Below are 19,732 nucleotides of genomic sequence, written 5' to 3'. Positions count from 1 at the left end.
TTAATTTTCTCATTGTGCTTACCTTGGTTTGTTTATCATGTAAAGGAATAAAGTGAGTGCAACCAGCATTGCTAGGCCCAAATTAGGATCATGAAGTCATCACTACCAGAACAAAAATTCAGTATTTAAAATAACTAAGTCCTAGCCAGATGAATAAGGTAAGAAAAAGATATAAAAGGCATATAGACTGAAGACACAAAACTGTCCTATTTGAAGATGACATGGATGACATGTAGAAAATCTCAAAGAACCTACAAAAAACTCCTAAACTAGTAAGTGAGTTTGACGAGTTCACAAGATAATAGACCAATGCTCAAAATCAACAGTATTCTTATATACTAGAAACAAACATGTAGACACTAAAATATAAAATACAATAATACCATTTACAATCACAAAAAAGGGTTTCAGCTCACTTTTTTTTCCATTTGATCTCTCTTAATTTTCAGCTCCACTTGAAATAAATTATGAAAGCTGAGCGACTAAGATTGCTCCTGTCAAGAAGTATGAAAATACAAGGAAATTAAATACTCAGGTATACATTCTCAAAATATGTATGCTGAAAATTACAAAATGCTGATTAAAGAAAACAAAGAAGATCTAAATAAACAGAGAGACACACTGTATTAATGGGTTAGAAGACTAAGACAGTAAAACTACCAATTCTCCCAAAACTTATCTATAGGTTTAATGCAACTCCTATCAAAATTCTAGAAAAACTTTTTGTTGACATAAACAAACTTACTCTGAGACAGTCCTACAGATCAATGAAACAGAATATAGAACACAGAAATAGACCCATACAAATATGACCTATTTATTTTTTACAAAAGTGTAAAAGCAATTCAATAAAGGACAGACCTTTCAAAAAACTGCACTGGACATCCATAAATAAGATTAATCAATCAATTAAGTAATCAAGCAGTCCAACCTGCACCTCACACCATATACAAAAATTCAAAAATGAATCATGGATTTCAGTGAAAAATTAAAAACTATAAAATGATTATAAGAAAACATAGGAGAAAGAGGAACCAAGATGGCGGGGGGAGTAGATGGAAGTTACACTCGACCCCTCCCAGGACCAAATTGGAATTACAACTAACTTATAGAACAATCAACCTGAATAACCAACTGAAAACTAGCTAAAGAGAAATCTTATAATTAAGGACATACAGAAGCAGCCACGTCAAGACTGATAGAAAGGGCGAGCCCCACACCCATGTGCGGCAGTTCAGAACCCGGAAGGAGTATCTCAATTGCAGGGGTCCACTCCCTTAGGAGCGAGGGATCTCAACACCATACTGGGTTGCCCAGAGCACCAGTGCTGGGAAGCAGAGCTCACAAACATCTGGCTATGAAAATCAGCAGGGATTCCATCTGCCAGGGTGAGACAAGAGATTGTGAGAAACCCAGGCGCCCTTTTATAGGGCCAGTGCATAAAATCTCATTTCGGTGCACAGACCCTGGCCTCCGGCAGAGGGACAGTAGCTCAGAGCGAACTGGAGTCATACAGAGAGAGATTGGGTTGTGCAGCCTTTGGGAGAGGGCTGGAGGGACAGCTGCCCATGTCCCTGTGTTGAGTCCTTCTCCTGCACCACCCACACATGCCATCTTTCCTGGGTCAAGAACCCCTTCCATAGAGCATCAACCTAGGGAGATGTACTAGCCCCATACTCCTGACTCCCTGTGGGCCATGCTGCCAAGCTTGCACCCTGCAGAGGAATCAGCTAGCTGCAGCCAGCCTGGGCTCACTGCCCAGTCTTTCCTGGAAGGCTCTTAAGGAGATCTGGACAGACTCAGGGGGTGTCAGAGACACACAGGGAGAGACTGAGTGGAGTGGTTCTAGGGTGAGGGCCATTCCCTGCCCCCACACACCCTGACTGGCGCCACCAATCCTATGCAGAGCCCTCCCTCCACACAGTCAAATCTTAATGTGTTTTAGCTTGATGAACTCTACTAGCCTCACTCTGATGACTCACTGAGACCCCACCCCATTGCAAAGGTCCAAAGGCAAGGGGGTGGCTGACCTCAGTGTACCCTGAGACTTTTGCTGAGTGGCCTCAGGCCCAGCACTAACACCAAGTTTGAATCTATATCAACCTGGTGAACACCACTCACCTTACCTGGTGACTCACTGAGAACCTGCCTCACGTAACTCATATACCGCCAGAGGCTCTTTTAGTGGCTGAGCCTAACAGGCAGCCAACAGGTAGAGGCAAGTCTTGTTGGGAGTGCCTTGAGCCTTTTGCTGACCAACCCCAGACTCAATACTGGTAGAAGCCAGGCTTGGTGCACAACTTGGCCCCTTCCATGCACACCTAGGTCCTGCAGAGGAAGCCATAAACTGTGGATCACTCTGCATCTCCGAACAGGTAGCCCAGGGATGGTCACAGGCAGAACCTTACACTGACCTGCACTGGAATCCCTCCCAAGAGGCCCCAGAACCAACACACCTGGTGGTGGGGTTCAGACCACATCAGAGCCCCAACCAATTAGCTCCACAAGAAGCACACCCAAAGGGAGCTCTCAGCAGGCACCAGACCCTGACCGGGCAAATTCCACTTCATGGGATCGACCCCTATACAGTAGCTCCTACACTGTGGTCAGGGTCAATCCTTATAGTCAACCAGCACAAGGGTCAACCCCACCCACAGATGGGCCAACAACAATCAAGACTCAACTACAACAGGAGGGTTCACATAACCCACACAAGGGACATTCCTGGAGCACCTAGCTCAAGTGATCAGGGAAACTATGCCACTAAGCTCCACAAGACACCTACTACATAAGGCCATCATACCAAGACTGGGAGCACAGCAGATTTACCTAATACACAGAAACAAATACAGAGAGGCAGCCCAAATAACATGCCCCCAAATAAAAGAACAGGAGAAATGCTCAGAAAAAAAATTAAATGAAATGGAGGCAAGTAATTCCAGATACAGAGTTCAAAACAATGGTTATAAGAATGCTCAAGGAACTTAGCGAACGAATGAATTCAACAGAACTTAAACAAAGAGATAGTAAGCATAAAAAAGGACATAATAACCATAAATAAAAAAAGTCAGAAATAAAAAATACAATATCTGAAATAAAGTATACACTAAAAGGAATTAACAGCAGATTAGATGAAACAGAAGATCGAGTCAGCACTTTGGAAGACAAGATAGCAGAAAACATCCAATCAGGGCAGCAAAAAGAAAAAATAATTTTAGAAAAATGAAGACAGTTTAAGGGGCGTCTGGGACAACAGCAAGTGTAATAACACCCGAATCATAGGGGTACCACAAGGAGAAGAAAGCAAGGTATTAAGAACCTATTTGAAGAAATAATGACTGAAATCTTCCCTAACCTGGTGAAGGAAAAAGCACACACAAGCCCAGGAAGTGCAGAGAGTCCCAAACAAAACGAATCCAAAGAGGCCCATACCAAGACACATCATAATTAAAATGGCAAAGGTTAAAGACAAAGAGAGAATCTTAAAAGCAGCAATAGGGAGGACAATTTTGCAAGAAACTTTGCTATTGCTATCAAGAAGCCTATAATCTAGTGATGGAAGGGATCTTCTACCAAGATTCCCAGCAAATTTTTGCAAATACTAACCCTATGAGAACAAAAAGAGAGAGATGTTACCATAGAGAGATCTTTGAAAACACTCTTCATAACTCTTACAGTAAAATAGTTATCCAGGAATTTAGAGATTAAATGTTAAAGGAACAAGGATATCAGAACACTCAAAACCAATTCATTTTGCAAATGTTTACAGAGAACCCACTACATGTTATGCATTGTGCTATGCACTGGAATCCAAGAGTAAAGAGAAACAAGTGCTCAAAGACTAGGAGATGACAAAAGAATGTACATAATAATAATATTATCACCTAATATTTATTAGAGTTTACTATGTACCAAGAATTTTACATATACAAATTCATTTACTACTTAAAACAAAAGGAGAGTAATACTTTAGATATTTTTATTCCCATTTTACAAAGAAGGAAAGAGTTATAGAGAAGTTAAGTAATTTGTCCAAGGTAATGCATCTTGTAATGGTGGGAACTGGTTTAAGCACTCTTAATCTTCATTCACGCTCTTGGAGTCTACTACCTATATATAGTAATAAAAGTTGTAGGAGGTTTTAACTGTGTATGAATAAGGTTAAACAACTCTGATAAGGATGGGGGAGTCATACAATTCTTCTCAACAAAGGAAATCATTGATCTGGATCTTAAAAGATACAGAGAATTGACCAGGACAATCTATTCAAAAGGAACAATATATATAATTCCATACCAGATTCTAAGAGAGTCATATCAAGCACTTTGATTTCCCACTTGAAAACAGAATTATTAAGCCCTGGTCAGATAACTCAGTTGGTTAAGAGCGTAGTCCCTATATGCCCAGGTTTTGGGTTCGATACCTGGTCAGGGCACATACAAGAACCAACCAATGAATGCATAAATAAGCAGAACAACAAATCAATGTTTCTCTCTCTCAAAATCAATCAATAAAATTTAAAAAAACAACACAGAATTATTAAATATAAAGCTTACAGAATAACTATTTGCTATCTATCTTGTTTTCTAAAAGAACTTTAACTTGTATTTTATATATACAAATTTTAAATTAAGGTACAGTAAATGCTGTATTTACACATAATTTAATGAGCCAGAAAACTGGAATAACAGAATTTCAGAACTACAAGAAATGGTTTCTGGGGTGAAGTAATCTCAAAAATAGGTTTACGAAAAAATTAGCAATGCTTTGACCAAATCTGTAATATAATTTAACATAAATTCATAATCAAAACTATATATAAATAAGCTCAATATTTAAAAAACTTACAGTATGTACAGGATATTACCTACTTGCCCTTACAGATCATCCCTTGTACCTCAAACTGCAGTATCATTATGACCTACATCCACAGATTCCCCTGCCCACTACTGTCTAGATGGGTTCAACCAATAGGTAGCACCAGCAGGAGATCACAGAAAGAAAAGGTAAGGGAGTGTGTCGGGGACAATTTATTCTCCTTGGTTGGTCCCTGCTGGATCATGTTAGGCTGGCTGCATCCCACTACCACAAGTCATATCAATCGTCAGGCTGTCTTCTACACACAGCCCCTTTTGTCTCCCAAGTTCCAAGCATCACTTCCTCTTTTCATCCTTTCTTCAACACTAGGTAATAACAAGTTATTATTAAGCAGAAGGTACTATGGGTATGTTCCCATTTCACTATACTCTACCCATATCCCTTTATTATAAGCTCCTAACTTATCTGTTCTGTTTCTTGCCAGGACCCTAATATGTGGAATAAAATCATTTGTATTTTCATTTTTATTTGCACACAGAACAAAAATTCTTTTCAACTTACAGAGAAATTTTTATGTAATAAGAACCAAGTAAAACTCTCCTTATATGTAATCCCGAAATCCTCAGTATCTGAACAGTTTAAAAAATTATCAATAAATATAGCCAGCCCGGCCGGGGCATGGCTCAGCGGTTGAGCACCGACCTAGGATCCAGGAGATTGCGGTTCAATTTCCAGTCAGGGCACATATCCAGGTTGCAGGATCGATCCCCAGTCAGGGGCATGCAAGAGACAGCCAATCAATGACGACTCTCATCATTGATGTTTCTATCTCTTTCTCTCTCTCCCTCTCCCTTCCTTTCCCTGAAATCAATCAAGATATATTTTTAAAAAAAATTTTTTTTTTAAATTATCTTGAGAATAAACAACTAGGCTGCTAACAGCCTGTTCAATCTCATGACTCTCCAAACTTTTTATTTTAAAATCTCTTATGAAACATTACTCTCATACCTTTGAAAAGACACTAGGTGGCTTTAAAACTATGTTCCTCTTACAAAAAAGAAGAGTGGAAAGTGCAGCAATTCTCAAGTTAATAGGCAGTGAATGGACTTAATAGAAACTCCTAAAATTCTTACTAAGTTGAATACTTCACTATCTTGTACTATTTGCCCTTTCACATATAAATTTTTCATGCTTCCCTACATTCCTTTTCATTCTCTGCATTTTCTTCCGTCTTTAATCAAGTTTCCTAATCCCTATAGTTCTAAAACCGATATCCTTTACTCCAGATGTCTATTACTTCCTTTTTCTTTTTTTCCTTGTTAATCCTCACCAGAGGATATTTTCCCATTGATATTTTTTTTAGAGAGTGGAAGGGAGGAGGGGAAGGGAGGGGAGGGGAGGGAAACATCAATTAGTTCCCGCCCCCATGCACCCCAACCAGAGCTAGGGACTAAACCTGCAACCCAGGTATGTGCCCTTGACTAGAAATCAAACCCAAGACCCTTTGGTGCGTAGGCTGATGCTCCAACCACTGAGTCACACTGGCCAGGGCCAGATATCTATTTCTAACTCTTAAAAGAATACAACAAATGGATACCCACATGCAAAAGAATGAATCTGGACCCCCTACTTCAAACCAAATACAAAAATTAACTCAAAATGGATCAGTGAAGTAAATATATGAGCTAAAACCATAAAACTCATAGTAGAAAGCATAGGGGTAAATCTTCCTGACCTATTATCTGGCAATGAATTCTTAAATCTGAGACCAAAAGCATAAGCAACAAAAGAAAAAAATATATAAATTTGACTTCTTCAAAAATGTTATATATCAAAGGACAGACGAAAGTGAAAAGACACAGAATGAAAAGAACATTTGCAAATCATATATCTGATAAGGGTCTAGTATCAAGAATAAAGGACTCTTACAACTGAACAACAAAAGGACAAACAAAAGAATTTTGTTTTATTTTATTTTTTTTAATATATATTGATTTCAAAGAGAGGAAAGGAGAGGGAGAGAAAGAGATAGAAACATCAAGGATGAGAGTCATTGATCGAGCACGCAACCCGGGCATGTGCCCTGACCGGGAATCGAACCCAGATCACCTGGATCCTAGGTCAACGCTTAACCGCAGAGCCACGCCTGGCCGGGCTACTTTAATTTTTTATTTTACAATTACAGTGACATACAATATTATGTTAGTTTCAGGTATACAACCCAGTGATTAGACATCATATAACTTACTATGTGATCACCTCAATAAATCTCATACTCACCTGACACCACACATTTATTACAATATTATTGACTATATTTCCTATACTGTACTTTACATCCCTGTGACTGTTCTGTAACTACCAATTTGTAATTCTTAATCCCTTCACCTTTTTCACCCATGACCCCAACCCCCATCCCATCTGGCAACTATCAAAATATTTTCTGTATCTATGAAATCTGTTTCTGTTCTGCTTATCTGTTTATTTTGTGCACTGTTGTTAATAGATGTATACTTACTGACATTTTATTGTTCATATCTTTTTTCTTTTTTTTAAAAAAATGTAATTGATTTCAGAGAGAGGAAGTGAGAGGGAGAGATAGAAATATCAATGAGAGAGTCATTGATTGGCTGCTTCCTGCACACTCCCCACTGGGGATCAAGCCCGAAACCTAGGCATGTGCCCCAAGCAGAAATCAAAAAGCGACCTCCTGGTTCATGGGTCAATGCTCAACCACTGAGCCAGGACGGCAGGCCCTTCTTTTCTTCTTAAAGACCCTTTAACATTTCATGTAATACTAGTTTGGTGGTAAACTCCTTTAGCTTTTTTTTGTATGGGGAGCCACTTATATTTCCTTCAATTCTAAATGGTACCTTTACTGGGTAATCTTGGTTGTGGGTCCTTGCTTTTCATCACTTTGAATAGTTCTTGCCAATCCCTTCTGGCCTGCAAAGCTTCTGTTGAAAAATCAGCTGACAGTCTTATGGGAGCTCCCTTCTAGGTAACCAACTGCTTTTCTCTTGCTGCTTTTAAGATTCTCTCTGTCTTTAATCTTTAGCATTTTAATTATGATGTGTCTTAGTTTAGGCCTCTTTGGGTTTGGAGGAGTCCAGGAGAGGGTAAGCTGCGAACCAAGGCCAGCTGCCACTAGTGCCAGGCCTGGGGCCACTTAGCAAGAGGTATGAGGCACACTGAGGCCAGATGCTGCTTGTTAGAGAAATTTTAGGTAGGTCTGAAGCATGAACCAAGGCAGGTCATAGTATGGAAAAGCCACTGGAAACAACTTGGGTGGACCCGAAAGTCGGGTGGGGTGGGGGCTCTGGGAATCACCAGAGCTGAACGAACAATGACAGCTAGGTGGATGGAGACTCATCTATGGCTCCTGCCTGATGGGTCTGTGGGGGGGAGGGCTCAGAAAAGGAACAGGGGCCTCTGCCAGCACTTCTGTCTAGGAGAAAGCTGCCCCTCCAGCTCTCACCCTGATGCCAGACAATTCAGTTCCCGTATTTCCCTGGTGCGTTTCAAGCTGCTGCCTCAGCACTGGAGCTCAGAGGGAGTGAGTCCAAGTAAGTCTTCTTTAAGAGGTCTTTAAGAGGAACACCTGGGACTCCAGGAGCCCCCCATCTCACTCAGCAACAATCCCTGCTAGTTTTAACAGCCAGAAGATATGGGGACTTCTCTTCTTGGCACTGGAACCCTGGGCTGGGAAGCCTAGTGTGGGGCTGAGAACCCTCACTTCTTACTAAATCTTTTTCATAATTCTCAGTACATAATTAGTATCGGTGACAGTATAAGAAAACAATCAGAATATATTCAATTAAATTCCATTCTTTTTCTCTTCTCTGAGAAATTAAACTACCCAAATCCTAAAAAGGAAAACAATAAATGTGGCAATGACAAATGACAATCAAGGATTTATTCATAAAGCAAGGGACCAGCTTTATTAACACTTACCAAGCCAGCAGTAAGAGAAGGTGCAGACTGTCCAAGGGACTGGTTCCTCATTCGAACAAGGTTTGATGCTTCTCCTGAAGATTGCCAAGTTGCCTGTCCCACACTGCTATGTACACTGCTTGACAAGGGGAGCAGCTGCTTACCTTCAAAGACAAGGTTTAGAAAAACACCTGTAATTATTTCTTAATGAAAAATACAATGATATCAAGTGGACAAAAGTACATTGAGCCAAAAAAAGTTCCTCCATATCCATTTCAGAATCTGTAGCCCTTTAAAAATTCCAAATATCTTGGCGGTGAAAATTCCAAATGAAATACTGAACTATTTAATATCCACCACCATGCCATCCCCTACCCACCACCCTGAGACCTGACCTAGCAGGCTAGGAGTTTTCCAGTCTCTTCCATCTTACTTAGCTTCTCACCAACTCAATGCAACATGAATGGAGTAGAAAGAGTCTCCTAGACAAGTTTGGCCCTTAGTTTCCCAGAAGACAAACACTGAATCTATACTGCTCTTGCAAGGCTCCATGTGTTCAGCCAGGACTGACTACCTTAATCCCACTGAAAGACTACAAGAAAGTCACTTAATAAAGACTATCTAGAGCTGCAGTGACTTTCTAATTGAGATACAGCTCTCATTTCAATCTCTTCATTCACACCAGTGTTCACATTGCTGGTAGTGATCTAACCAAAACAAATGTGGTCATGTTATTCCCTTCCTTAAAAACTTCTAAAGACTCTCTACTATTTAAAGGATTAAACCAAACTTTTAAAATACTAACAGGATCCTCCATAAATCCAAGATATCTTCCTGACCTGGCTTTATCTTGATCACCCAATTCACTTGGAAACACTTCCTCTTTCTGGCAAAATCTTATTCATCATGGAACTACCCACTACAATAAAAATATAAGCAAAAGAGCCCAGCTGGGCATGGCTCAGCAGCTGAGTGTCAACCTAGGATCCAGGAGATCTCGGTTCGATTCCCAATCAGGGCACATGCCCGGGTTGCGGGCTCAATCCCCAGTCGGGGGCGTGCAGGAGGCAGCCAATCAATGACGACTCTCTCATCACTGATGTTTCTATCTCTCTCTCTCCCTCTCTCTTTCTCTGAAATCAATAAAGATATATTTTATATACACACACACATATAAGCAAAAAAAGGTTTGGTTTTGGTCTTTCTACTACATACTTTTTTATTGCAAACAAAATGTGACGCAAATTATTTGGAGGGCAATTTAGCAAAACTTATAAAAATTTTTATTTGAATATGTCTGGACCCAGCACTCCACTTATAGAAATGCAGTATAAAGACAAAAAACAATTATAGACCAGAATGTTCATCTTAGTGATTCTCACCACAATAAAATTAGAAATGTGTTCATTACAAGTTAAAGAAATTATAACATCTTTACATAATGAAATATTAAACCCAGTAAAAATAATAAAGCAGCTCAACATGTAGTCAAGAGAAAAATGTTTGCCTGGCTGGTGTGGCTCAGTGGTTGAGTGTGGACCTATGAACCAGGAGGTAGGTCATGGTTTGATTCCCGGTCAGGGCCTTTGCCCGGGTTGCGGGCTCAATCCCCCTGTGAGGGGGGGGGTGCAGGAGGGAGCCAATCAATGACTCTCTCATCAATGATGTTTCTATCACTCCCTCTCCCTTCTCTGAAATCAAAAGAAACTTTTCTCTTTTAAAGAGAAAAATGTTCAACAGTTCCTGATGAGTGAAAAAAGCAGAAAGTATGTAGCATATGATCCCATTTTTTATTTTTAAAATAAAAGATTGTATATATTTTATAAAAAGTTTTAAATGTATTTAAATATAATGGAGTGGTTTGGAGGAAGGGAAAAAGAAGAAAGTAAAGATTAAGGACTTTTCCCTTTCTCCCACAGCCTCTTTCCCAAAGGGTGACTGAAAAGGAGGCTCAGTGCCTAGGCATTCACACAAAGGAAAATTATCTGGATATTTATGTAAATACACTGCAGAACATGCAGAAACATAGACTATTGATAATAGCCTTACAAAGTACATGCTGTTATTTGCCCAAGGTCACACAGTTAGTAGGTCCAGGAACTATTATGGTATTCAATGAATCTATCTCCAAAGCTAGTGGTTGGAGTGTCAGCCTGTGGGCTGAAGGGTCCTGGGTTCGATTCCAGCCAAGGGCATGTACCTCAGGTGCAGGCTCCATCCCTGGCCACGGACCAGTCAGGGTACGTGTGCAACCAATCGATGTGTCTCTCTCTCTCTTTCTCTCTCTCCCCCTTCCTCTTTCTGTGAAAAGCAATGGAAAAAATATCCTCGGGTGAGAATTAAAAAAAAAAAAAATACATTGAGAATATTTACAATTAATCTCAAAAATTACATAATCTCCCTATAGTGCTAAAATGGCATTTGCTAAAATTGCAGGGAGTCAAGATTCCTAACCTGATAAAACTTATCTTACTCCAAAAGCCTGTGTGATGCTTAATAGGGAAATTCTAGAAGTGTGCCTATTGAAAACGAGAAAGAGCTTTGTTCAAAGGCAATTAGGCGAGAGAAGAAAATAAATGTATAAATGGGGGGGAGGGAAGAGTTTTTTCCATAAAACCCTCCACACACGAAATAATAATAATGGTACTCTACTCAAAACTTCCATAAGCCCAGAGTAGAGCCTGCCTGCCTTCTTTCCTTCCTTCTGCAAATGTTGCCAAGCTCTCCAGATGATCTGCCTACTCCTCGTCTATATATTCTAAAGGAAAGGTAGTTTGCTACCTATCCATATATACAAAGGCTAGTATCATATTTCTATCTCTCTTCAAAATAAAGGCCTGCTGGCGAAAGCAGCTTACACAACTGCAGAAGATACCCATTAGAACATATACTAGTCAGGGCTTAGAGTGTATTAAGAATTCCCAAAATTTTGAGGAAAACAACATAAAACAGAAGCAACAATATGTACAAATGAAGCAAGCGGCGCTTTAGAAACAAATAATTCAGGGGGAAAATTTTTTTAATTCTATTTAATATTCTTATAATGATTCAAGAGGCTATTATATAAAATATTCCCAGTTAAAGATGGCTGACTGAGCACATACTTTTTTATCTTTTGTCCCCCAGAAAACTCCACTAAAATAAGAATAAAGAAATAAAATAAATAAGCAAATGTAAGAGAAAGAGAAAGAGAGAAAGACTTGAGGGGATGAACAAATTATTGTTGGAAAAATCTAAAGTAGGTGAATCATAACCAATGGAACTGGGTAAAGAAAGACACAAGGTATAATAAGCATAGAGGAGGTTGCAGTTAAATGGGGTATCAGGCTGCCCTGCAAAATCTCAGATAAGTTCAATGCTCAGAAATGCAAGATACATAAAAGGACATAAAGTAAGACATAAGGCTGAAATCAGATTAACTGAAAATCTATAAACAGGTCAAAAATAACCACAGTCCCACATTGTACCACCCAGTAGCCAGGCCACTGCCTCACAGGATACAAAAGTTATAGCATCACAGAGCAAAGCAATGGATTCTGGTTTTTAGGGCCTCAAAAGAAAAAGTGTTGATTCATAAACAAAAGAAAACTTAAAAAGAAAGGTTTTAATTCAAAAATCAAAAATCTATTTACTCATAGACAATTAGAAGATAAACATATCATTAAAAGAAGAGCAGAATGCTACAAAAAAAATTAAACAAGAAATGGCTCTCTGACAAAATAAAAATTTCAGTAGAAGAATGAGAAGATAAATCCAAGGAAATAGCCCTGAAAAGGGACAAAAATAAAAAGTAGTTGACAAGTATTTAACTCTTAGGCCACAGATTATATTTTCATCTCTACTGATCTAATATTTTTAGCAGGGGTCACATGGATTTTTTTTCATACTCTATTGATTGCTTAAAATTATGTCACATTGTAATTGCTTCCTATTTGGACCATGACTTCCTTGTATAATTTTTTTCTCCTTGAATTTTTTAACTTTTCAATGGAAAAGGGGTGAAGACACTATGGGCACTAGAATGGGTTTTCAAAATGGGGGGGAAATCAAAAGAAGAAAAGGATGTAAAGTCTATAGGATTAAGCAGAGAGCAAAAATCAGACTGAAAGGAAATAACCAGTGATAGTGGTCAACCAAGAAATACTAGCAGGTTCAGGAGGTTAGTGTTCAGAGATGTCATGAGGAAGTAGTAAAAAAAAGGAAGACAGCCTTAGCCATAAGTGCTCTATACAAAACTACCACCAGAGAAGAAGCTGTCAAGATGCCAATTCAGTTGGTATACTTTTAAATATTGACAACACAGTCCCATATTTCTTAAACAAAATTAGATACTTACCTGACAAAGAACTGGCCAGGCTTCCTTTCCGTAACTTACAGTCATCCTGACTAAGTTGTCGTTGAAGTTTAGCTTTTCCAGTGGATGGATATATGTCAGGATTACTGAGCTTCCTGAAGAGCAGGGGACTAAGTCCAGGTATCACATCCTTCAAAGAGAAAAAAGTAAAACATAAGTCTTTAATGTCTTTTCTGGAAGTGTCTAAGAACTTCATATTAAACATCTCTACAATATTCATTATAGTTAAAAAGTGCCAACATCTTATATTTCCTGCTCAATAAAGTCAGAAACATATTTCTTAGTAAAAGCTGTTTGGGTATGCTATGAAGGATGTGGGACATTGATCATAAAATCTCAAACAAAAAAATAGAGGAGACTCACAAGATGATAAGACATTTTGATAAGATATATTATTCATAATAAGTACACATCTAGTTGTTGATTTACTTTTCTCCTTTTATTCACATTCTTCCTCTATCCAGTAAAGAAAAACCTTTTGCAGTTTTGTTTTTTTCAGTTTTTAAAAAAATCATGAATAACAAGCCTTCCTTTACCCATTATACAAAGTTAGAAACACCTCCAGCATTCAATTAATGCTAAAATAAAGCTTAGAGCTTTCTTTACATGTCTGTAATAGGAGCTAAATACATGCTTTCAATGAAAAAGTATAAAGTACTATGAAGAAAATACAGACAATATGAAACATTGATAGTGCCTCCTCTTGGCCTTTAGTCTAGCCCATCCCATTCCATCCCAATACCTCTTCCTCCTTACTCAGTAAAGTGTCCAACATATCAAGACTCCGATGTTCTGAAGCAACCCCATCTAACTAACAACAGCATTAAATGAGAAACTATTTTGAAACAAACTAAGGAAAATGAGGCAAATCTTTTATATTTCAATGATGTAAGCTAAAATAAACAAGGTAAGTAGCACATCAAACTGACCTAGAAAGTACTAAGACAAAATGAGAAGCATAAGGAGAGATAACTGAAATCTATGTTACCAGTCATTTGAAAAACAGGACTTAAGTAAATGGTACCATGGCAATACTAAAAGCCACAGGGAGCCCCGGCCAGTGTGGCTCAGTTGGTTGGAGTGTGGTCTGTGCACAGTAGTGTCACGGGTTCGATTCCTGGTGAGAGCACATACCCAGGTTGCAGGTTTGATCCCTGGTTGGGGTGCATGCAGGAGGCAACTGATACATGTTCCTCTCTCACATCGATGTTTCTCTTTCTCTCTGCCCCTCTCCCTTCCTCTCCCTCTAAAATCATTAGAAACATATCCTCGGGTGAGGATTAAACAAATAAGACTTAAACAATAATAAATAAAAGCCACAGGGGGGGAAATGGAAAAATGCCTACCTCCTTGAGAAAAAATTTTTTAAAAGCCCTCCAAGGGCTTTTAGTGGGTTTTAGTGATTAGTCGGTTCACAAACATGGGAAAATACTAATACGGTTGGTGGTGGCTATCCACAAAATAATTTACAAATACCCAAGCAAAACGAAAAGAGTGAAATTGATGATGAAAAATAACGAGAGAAGAAAAAGTATTTTTTAATTGATAGCAAATGGATAAAAGGATAAATGGGGATATTTAGGCACTGTATCACTAAAACAATCGATGTGAGCAGGAAGAAAGGAGAATTGAAAGCAAAGTATTTTTTAATTGATAGCAAATGGATAAAAGGATAAATGGGGATATTTAGGCACTGTATCACTAAAACAATCGATGTGAGCAGGAAGAAAGGAGAATTGAAAGCAGCAGTTAATGCAAAAAGAGAAGGCAGCAAGGGGGGCAGCCTATATTCCCACTATATGGTGTGTCAAGGAAGAAATAGTACTATGCATCAAAATGAAACCATGGATGGAAGCAGGGTTTGGGCACTAATGCAGTAACCCACCAAAAATGGGTAGCCACTCACAGAGGCAACACCCCCAGCAAGAAAATTTGGGTAGAGGAAAATGAGAAGGTCTTGGATGATAACAAGCTGAAGTAATACCCTACATGAAGGTAATACAGAGAGGGAAAGGTTCCATCCCATGAGAGAACCAGCACTTGACTGATGACTGCTACACTGGATGGATGAACAATTAGTCTTAGCCAGAAAAGAAACAACCACCAATAGCAAATTAGATCAGCACCAATAAAGAGAAAGTCATATCCTTTCCAATCTTCCTATTCCCTATCATAACATACCAAAGAAAAGAAGCCAGAATATGGAAAGGAAATGTCAAAGCAAGTCATGCCTTTTTTTTTTTTTTAATGTTTTTATTGAGTTTGAGAGAGAGGGGAAGGGAGGGGGACAGATATAGAAACACCAATGAAAGAGAAACATTTAAAAAAAAAAAAAGCACAATGAGATATCTACACCTGCTAGAATGGCTAGCATTTTTTTTATTTTTATTTTTTTTTATTATTGTTTAAAATATTACAGATGTCCTTTTTTCTCCCCAGTGACCCGCTCCACCCCATTGGCTATCATTTTTTAAAAATGGAAAAGAGCCTTGGTGGGTGTGGCTCAGTTGGTTGGGCGTCTTCCTGTGCACAGAAAGGTCGCTGGTTCAATTCCAATCAATGTTTTGTTCTCTCATCAATGTTTCTCTCTCTCTGTCTCCCTTCCTCTCTCTCTAAAAAAAATCAATAAAAATATCTTTTTTTAAAAATGGAAAATAGCCCAGCTGGGCGTGGCTCAGCAGTTGAGCATCAACCTAGGATCCAGGAGGCGGTCAGGGCACATGCCCGGGGTTGCGGGCTCCATCCCCAGTAGGGGGCATGCAGAAGGCAGCCGATCAATGACAACTCTCTCATCATTGATGTTTCAACTCTCTCTCCCTCTCTCTTTCTCACTGAAATCAATAAAGATACATTTAAAAAAAGGAAAATAACAAGTGTTAGCAAGGTCATGGACAAACCGGAACCCTCCCTACATTGCTGGTGGGAGTGTTAAAACGGTACATTCACCTAGGAAAACAGTTTGGCAGTTTCTCAAAAACTTAAACACAGAATTACCATATGATCCAGCAATTCCACTCTTTTATATATATAAAAACAAAAAAATTAAAAACAGGTGTTAGAACAAAAAATTGTACACAGCCCTGGCTGGTTTGGCTCAGTGGTTAGAGCGTCAACCTGTGAACTGAAGGGTCCTGGGTTTGATTTCGGCCAAGGGCACATACCTCGGTTGCAGGCTCGATCCCCAGCCCTGGTCGGGGTGCATGGGAGAGGCAACCAGTCAATGTGTCTCCCTCACATCGATGTCTCCCCGCCGCCCCCCATCTGAAAAGCAATGGAAAAAATATCCTCTGGTGAGGATTTAAAACAAAACAAAAAAAACTCGTACACAAATGTTCATAGCAGCACTATCCCAATCACCTAAAGGTAGAAACAACCCAAATACCCATCAACTGATGACTGGATAAACAAAATGTGGTATATCCATGCAACAGAATATTACTCAGCCATGAAAAGAAATAAAGTACTGATATATGCCACAATGTGGGTATTTGTATGCTAAACCAGTATGCTAAGTGAAAGATGCCAGACATAAAAAGCCACATATTGTATGATTCCATTTATATGAAATGTCCAGAGTCCATAGCAACAGAAAACAGATTAATGGTTGCCAGGAACTGGAGGAAAAAAGAAATGGGGAATTACTACTTATTGGATACGAGATTTCCTTCTTGGGTGATGTGAATGTTCTGAAACTAGATCATGGTTGATGGTTGCACAATATGTGAAGTACTAAATGTCACTAATAGTAAATTTTATGTTAAGTGTATTTTCCTGTATTTTAAAAGTCAAAGCACATGTGGAGGTGGGCTTCCCTAGGGCCACACTTCCTTCTAGGAGTCTGTCAAATTGAGAAGAGCTAAGATACAGTCACTTTTCTCTCTGGCATCTCTATCGCTGCCTTCTGGCTTTTTCCCTCTTCCACATGGCTGGACTGACAAAGTGAAAAAAGCCTAAGGGAGAGTTCTCACTAGCCACCAAGACCTGAAGGAGCATGGGGATTGCCAGAGACCTCAGCAGACAGAGGAAAACAAGCTTTTCCATATTAGCTTTCTTGGGGAAAGGCCTTTACTTACTTGCATTCAAAATGGTTATTACTCAAAACTCTGTGGCCCTACTAGGAATGAAAGGAAACTATGGTAACAGACTGTGCATACACAAAATAGGAGGATTTCTACATAGTTCTAGCTGAGGGCTACCCTGGGGTTTGAGCTCAGTGGTAGGAACTAGCTAGATACTGACCAAACATGATTCGCCTTCCTCCTGGGCACAATCTAGATATTTCCCAGCCCTCTAGCAGTTAGGCATGGCCCTGTGATTGAATTCTGGCAATGGAATATGGGGGAAGTGATTAAGCCATTTCCAGACCTGGCCATCAAAACCTCCCATGTGGAAGCATGTGTAGAACATATTAGAGCCTCCATTAGTCTGGGTTCTTTTGAATGGATCTGTTACAGCAACTATATTCTTTAATATAAAAGACTACTAGCATTAGAGCTAGTAATAAAATGTCCCTTTCTCTTACTAGTCAAAGACAAGGCTCAGCTATTCCTGAGTCACCTGAACAAAATCATCTGGGTATCACACCTCTGAAATAACTTAAGGAATTTTTTTTAAATGTTATTTCTTTTTTCTTTTTTAATGTGTTTTTATTGATTTCAGAGAGAGTGGGAAGAGGGAGAGAGAGAAACATGATGAGAGTCACTGATCAGCTGCCTCCTGCATGCCCCCCACTGGGGATCAAGCCTGGAACCCGGATATGTACCCTGACCAGGAATCAAACCATGATCTCCTGGTTGATGGATTAACGCCCAACCATTGAGCCATGCTGGCCAGGCTAAATATTAGTTCTAAACTCTACTTTTAAAAATATCCCTAAAGGTCTCAAATTGTCATGAAAATTAGAAGATCTAATATTACTATGTTACCTTTGCTTTGCTGAAATATAGGCACAGAAACTATGTGGCTTGTTAATCTCCAACAAACTAAGAGTTAAAGGATTTGTGCGTCTGCTGCTCAGATCCACTGGTGGGAAGTACTGCTACATTAAAGTTGGCACAACTAAAATACCACAGAATTTTAAAATGTGGTCTCCTTGGCCCGAGTTTATTCTTAATTACATTCTAAAACCTAGGGAGACTATACTATCTTCTAAACCAGTTACTGAATTAAAAAAATCCATAAAAGTTTCCCTAAAGGGAAAAATGTACAAATTAAAGCCTCCTTTTTAAGCTGAACAAAGTAAAAGAACAGTTTGATAACACTCACAAAATAAAGGTCAATACGTATCATTTTCTATTATATTTCTTTTTAAAAGCAGATAGGAACACTAAAAAATATGAACTCTATTTCATACATTCTGTACATGTACCTTTAAAATATGATAACTAGCACTGGCAGGTTTGGCTCAGTGGTTAGAGTGTGGGCCCAAGGACTGAAGGGTCTCATGTTCCATTCCGGTCAAGGGCATGTACCTCAGCTGCAGGCTGGATCTACCGCCCTGGTCAGGGCGTGTACGGGAGGCAACCAATCAATGTGTTTCTCTCACATTGATGTTTCTCTCTCTCTCCCCTTTCCACTCTCTCTAAAAGCAATAGAAAAAATATCCTCTGGTGAGGATTAAAAAAATTTTTTTTAATTTTTAATATGATAATTGACCATTATTGAGCATTTCTTGGTATCAGGCTTTGTAATAAGTGTTTTACATGGATTAATTTATTAAATCCTCACAATAACCCTATGAAATAGGTAATAATATTATCTCTATTATAATCTATGTGGAATAATTGAGGCTTAGAAAACTTAAGTAACTTGCCTCAGGTCACAGAGTTGGAATTTTAAGTTACAGAAGGACTCAATCTTAATCACTATACATTCACGCAGAAGTATCTATTTAGAACCTTCTATATACAATCCTAGAAACTGAAGATATAGCAGTGAGAAAAGCAAACCCAAATTCCTCCCCTCACGAACCATATATTCCACTGTGGAATAATGACAATAAACAACAAATATGTGACATTAACAGGTGACTAAAGAGAAGGAATAACTAAGAGTGTTACTTTAAACTGGTCAAGTAAGGCCTCTATGAGGATGTGATATCTGGACAGAGACCTAAATAAAATGAGGAAGCCAGCCACATATATATACATACGTGTGTGTGTGTGTGTATACATCATATATGTATGATTTGGAAAAAGAACATCTCAGGTAGAAAAAACTACGAAGTGTAGAAGTCCTCAAATAATAATTTTTTTAATTTACGTATGCGGGAACATACTTAATATACTTGGAGACTATCAAGGCAGCCAGTGTGACTAGAGCTCAATGAACAAGAAGAGTGGAAGGAAATGAGGTTTGAGAAGGCCAAAAGGCAGATCATGTAGAATCTTAGAGGACAAAGCAAGCACTTTGGATTCTTATCTAAACTGTGATGGAAAGCCACTGTAGAGTTTTTAGTAGGGGTTGGTGACAAACTCTGATTTAAGCTTTTACAGGGTGATACTGACTGATCTTGCTAGGTGCAAAATACCATGGGAGAGGGGGAATGGAGGGTGGGGTAGTGGGAGGTGGGGTGGAGTGGGGGTGGGCAACCAAAATAGAAATAGGAGACTTTTACATGATTATAGC

At 39.0% G+C, this 19,732-nt stretch overlaps 1 protein-coding gene across 3 annotated transcripts in view; it reads right to left on the bottom strand.

Annotated features, from left to right (window-relative positions):
* MAST2 (microtubule associated serine/threonine kinase 2) overlaps positions 1-19,732 on the bottom strand; it is a 129,196-nt gene that overhangs the window by 102,394 nt on the left and 7,070 nt on the right. For all 3 annotated transcript variants that reach the window (XM_087820403.1, XM_016199271.2, XM_016199273.2), the window contains exons 2-3: positions 13,088-13,235; positions 8,773-8,915 (exon numbers count right to left, since the gene is read on the bottom strand). In XM_087820403.1, the coding sequence (XP_087676529.1) occupies positions 8,773-8,915; positions 13,088-13,235 (291 nt within the window). The remainder of the gene's footprint in view (positions 1-8,772; positions 8,916-13,087; positions 13,236-19,732) is intronic.

Source organism: Miniopterus natalensis, chromosome 9 (genome assembly GCF_054644295.1).
Source record: "Miniopterus natalensis isolate mMinNat1 chromosome 9, mMinNat1.hap1, whole genome shotgun sequence".
In the NCBI taxonomy this organism is placed as follows: Eukaryota; Metazoa; Chordata; class Mammalia; order Chiroptera; family Miniopteridae; genus Miniopterus; species Miniopterus natalensis.
The sequence above is the reverse complement of the archived record's forward strand: the minus strand, read 5'-3'. Positions and strand labels throughout refer to the sequence as shown.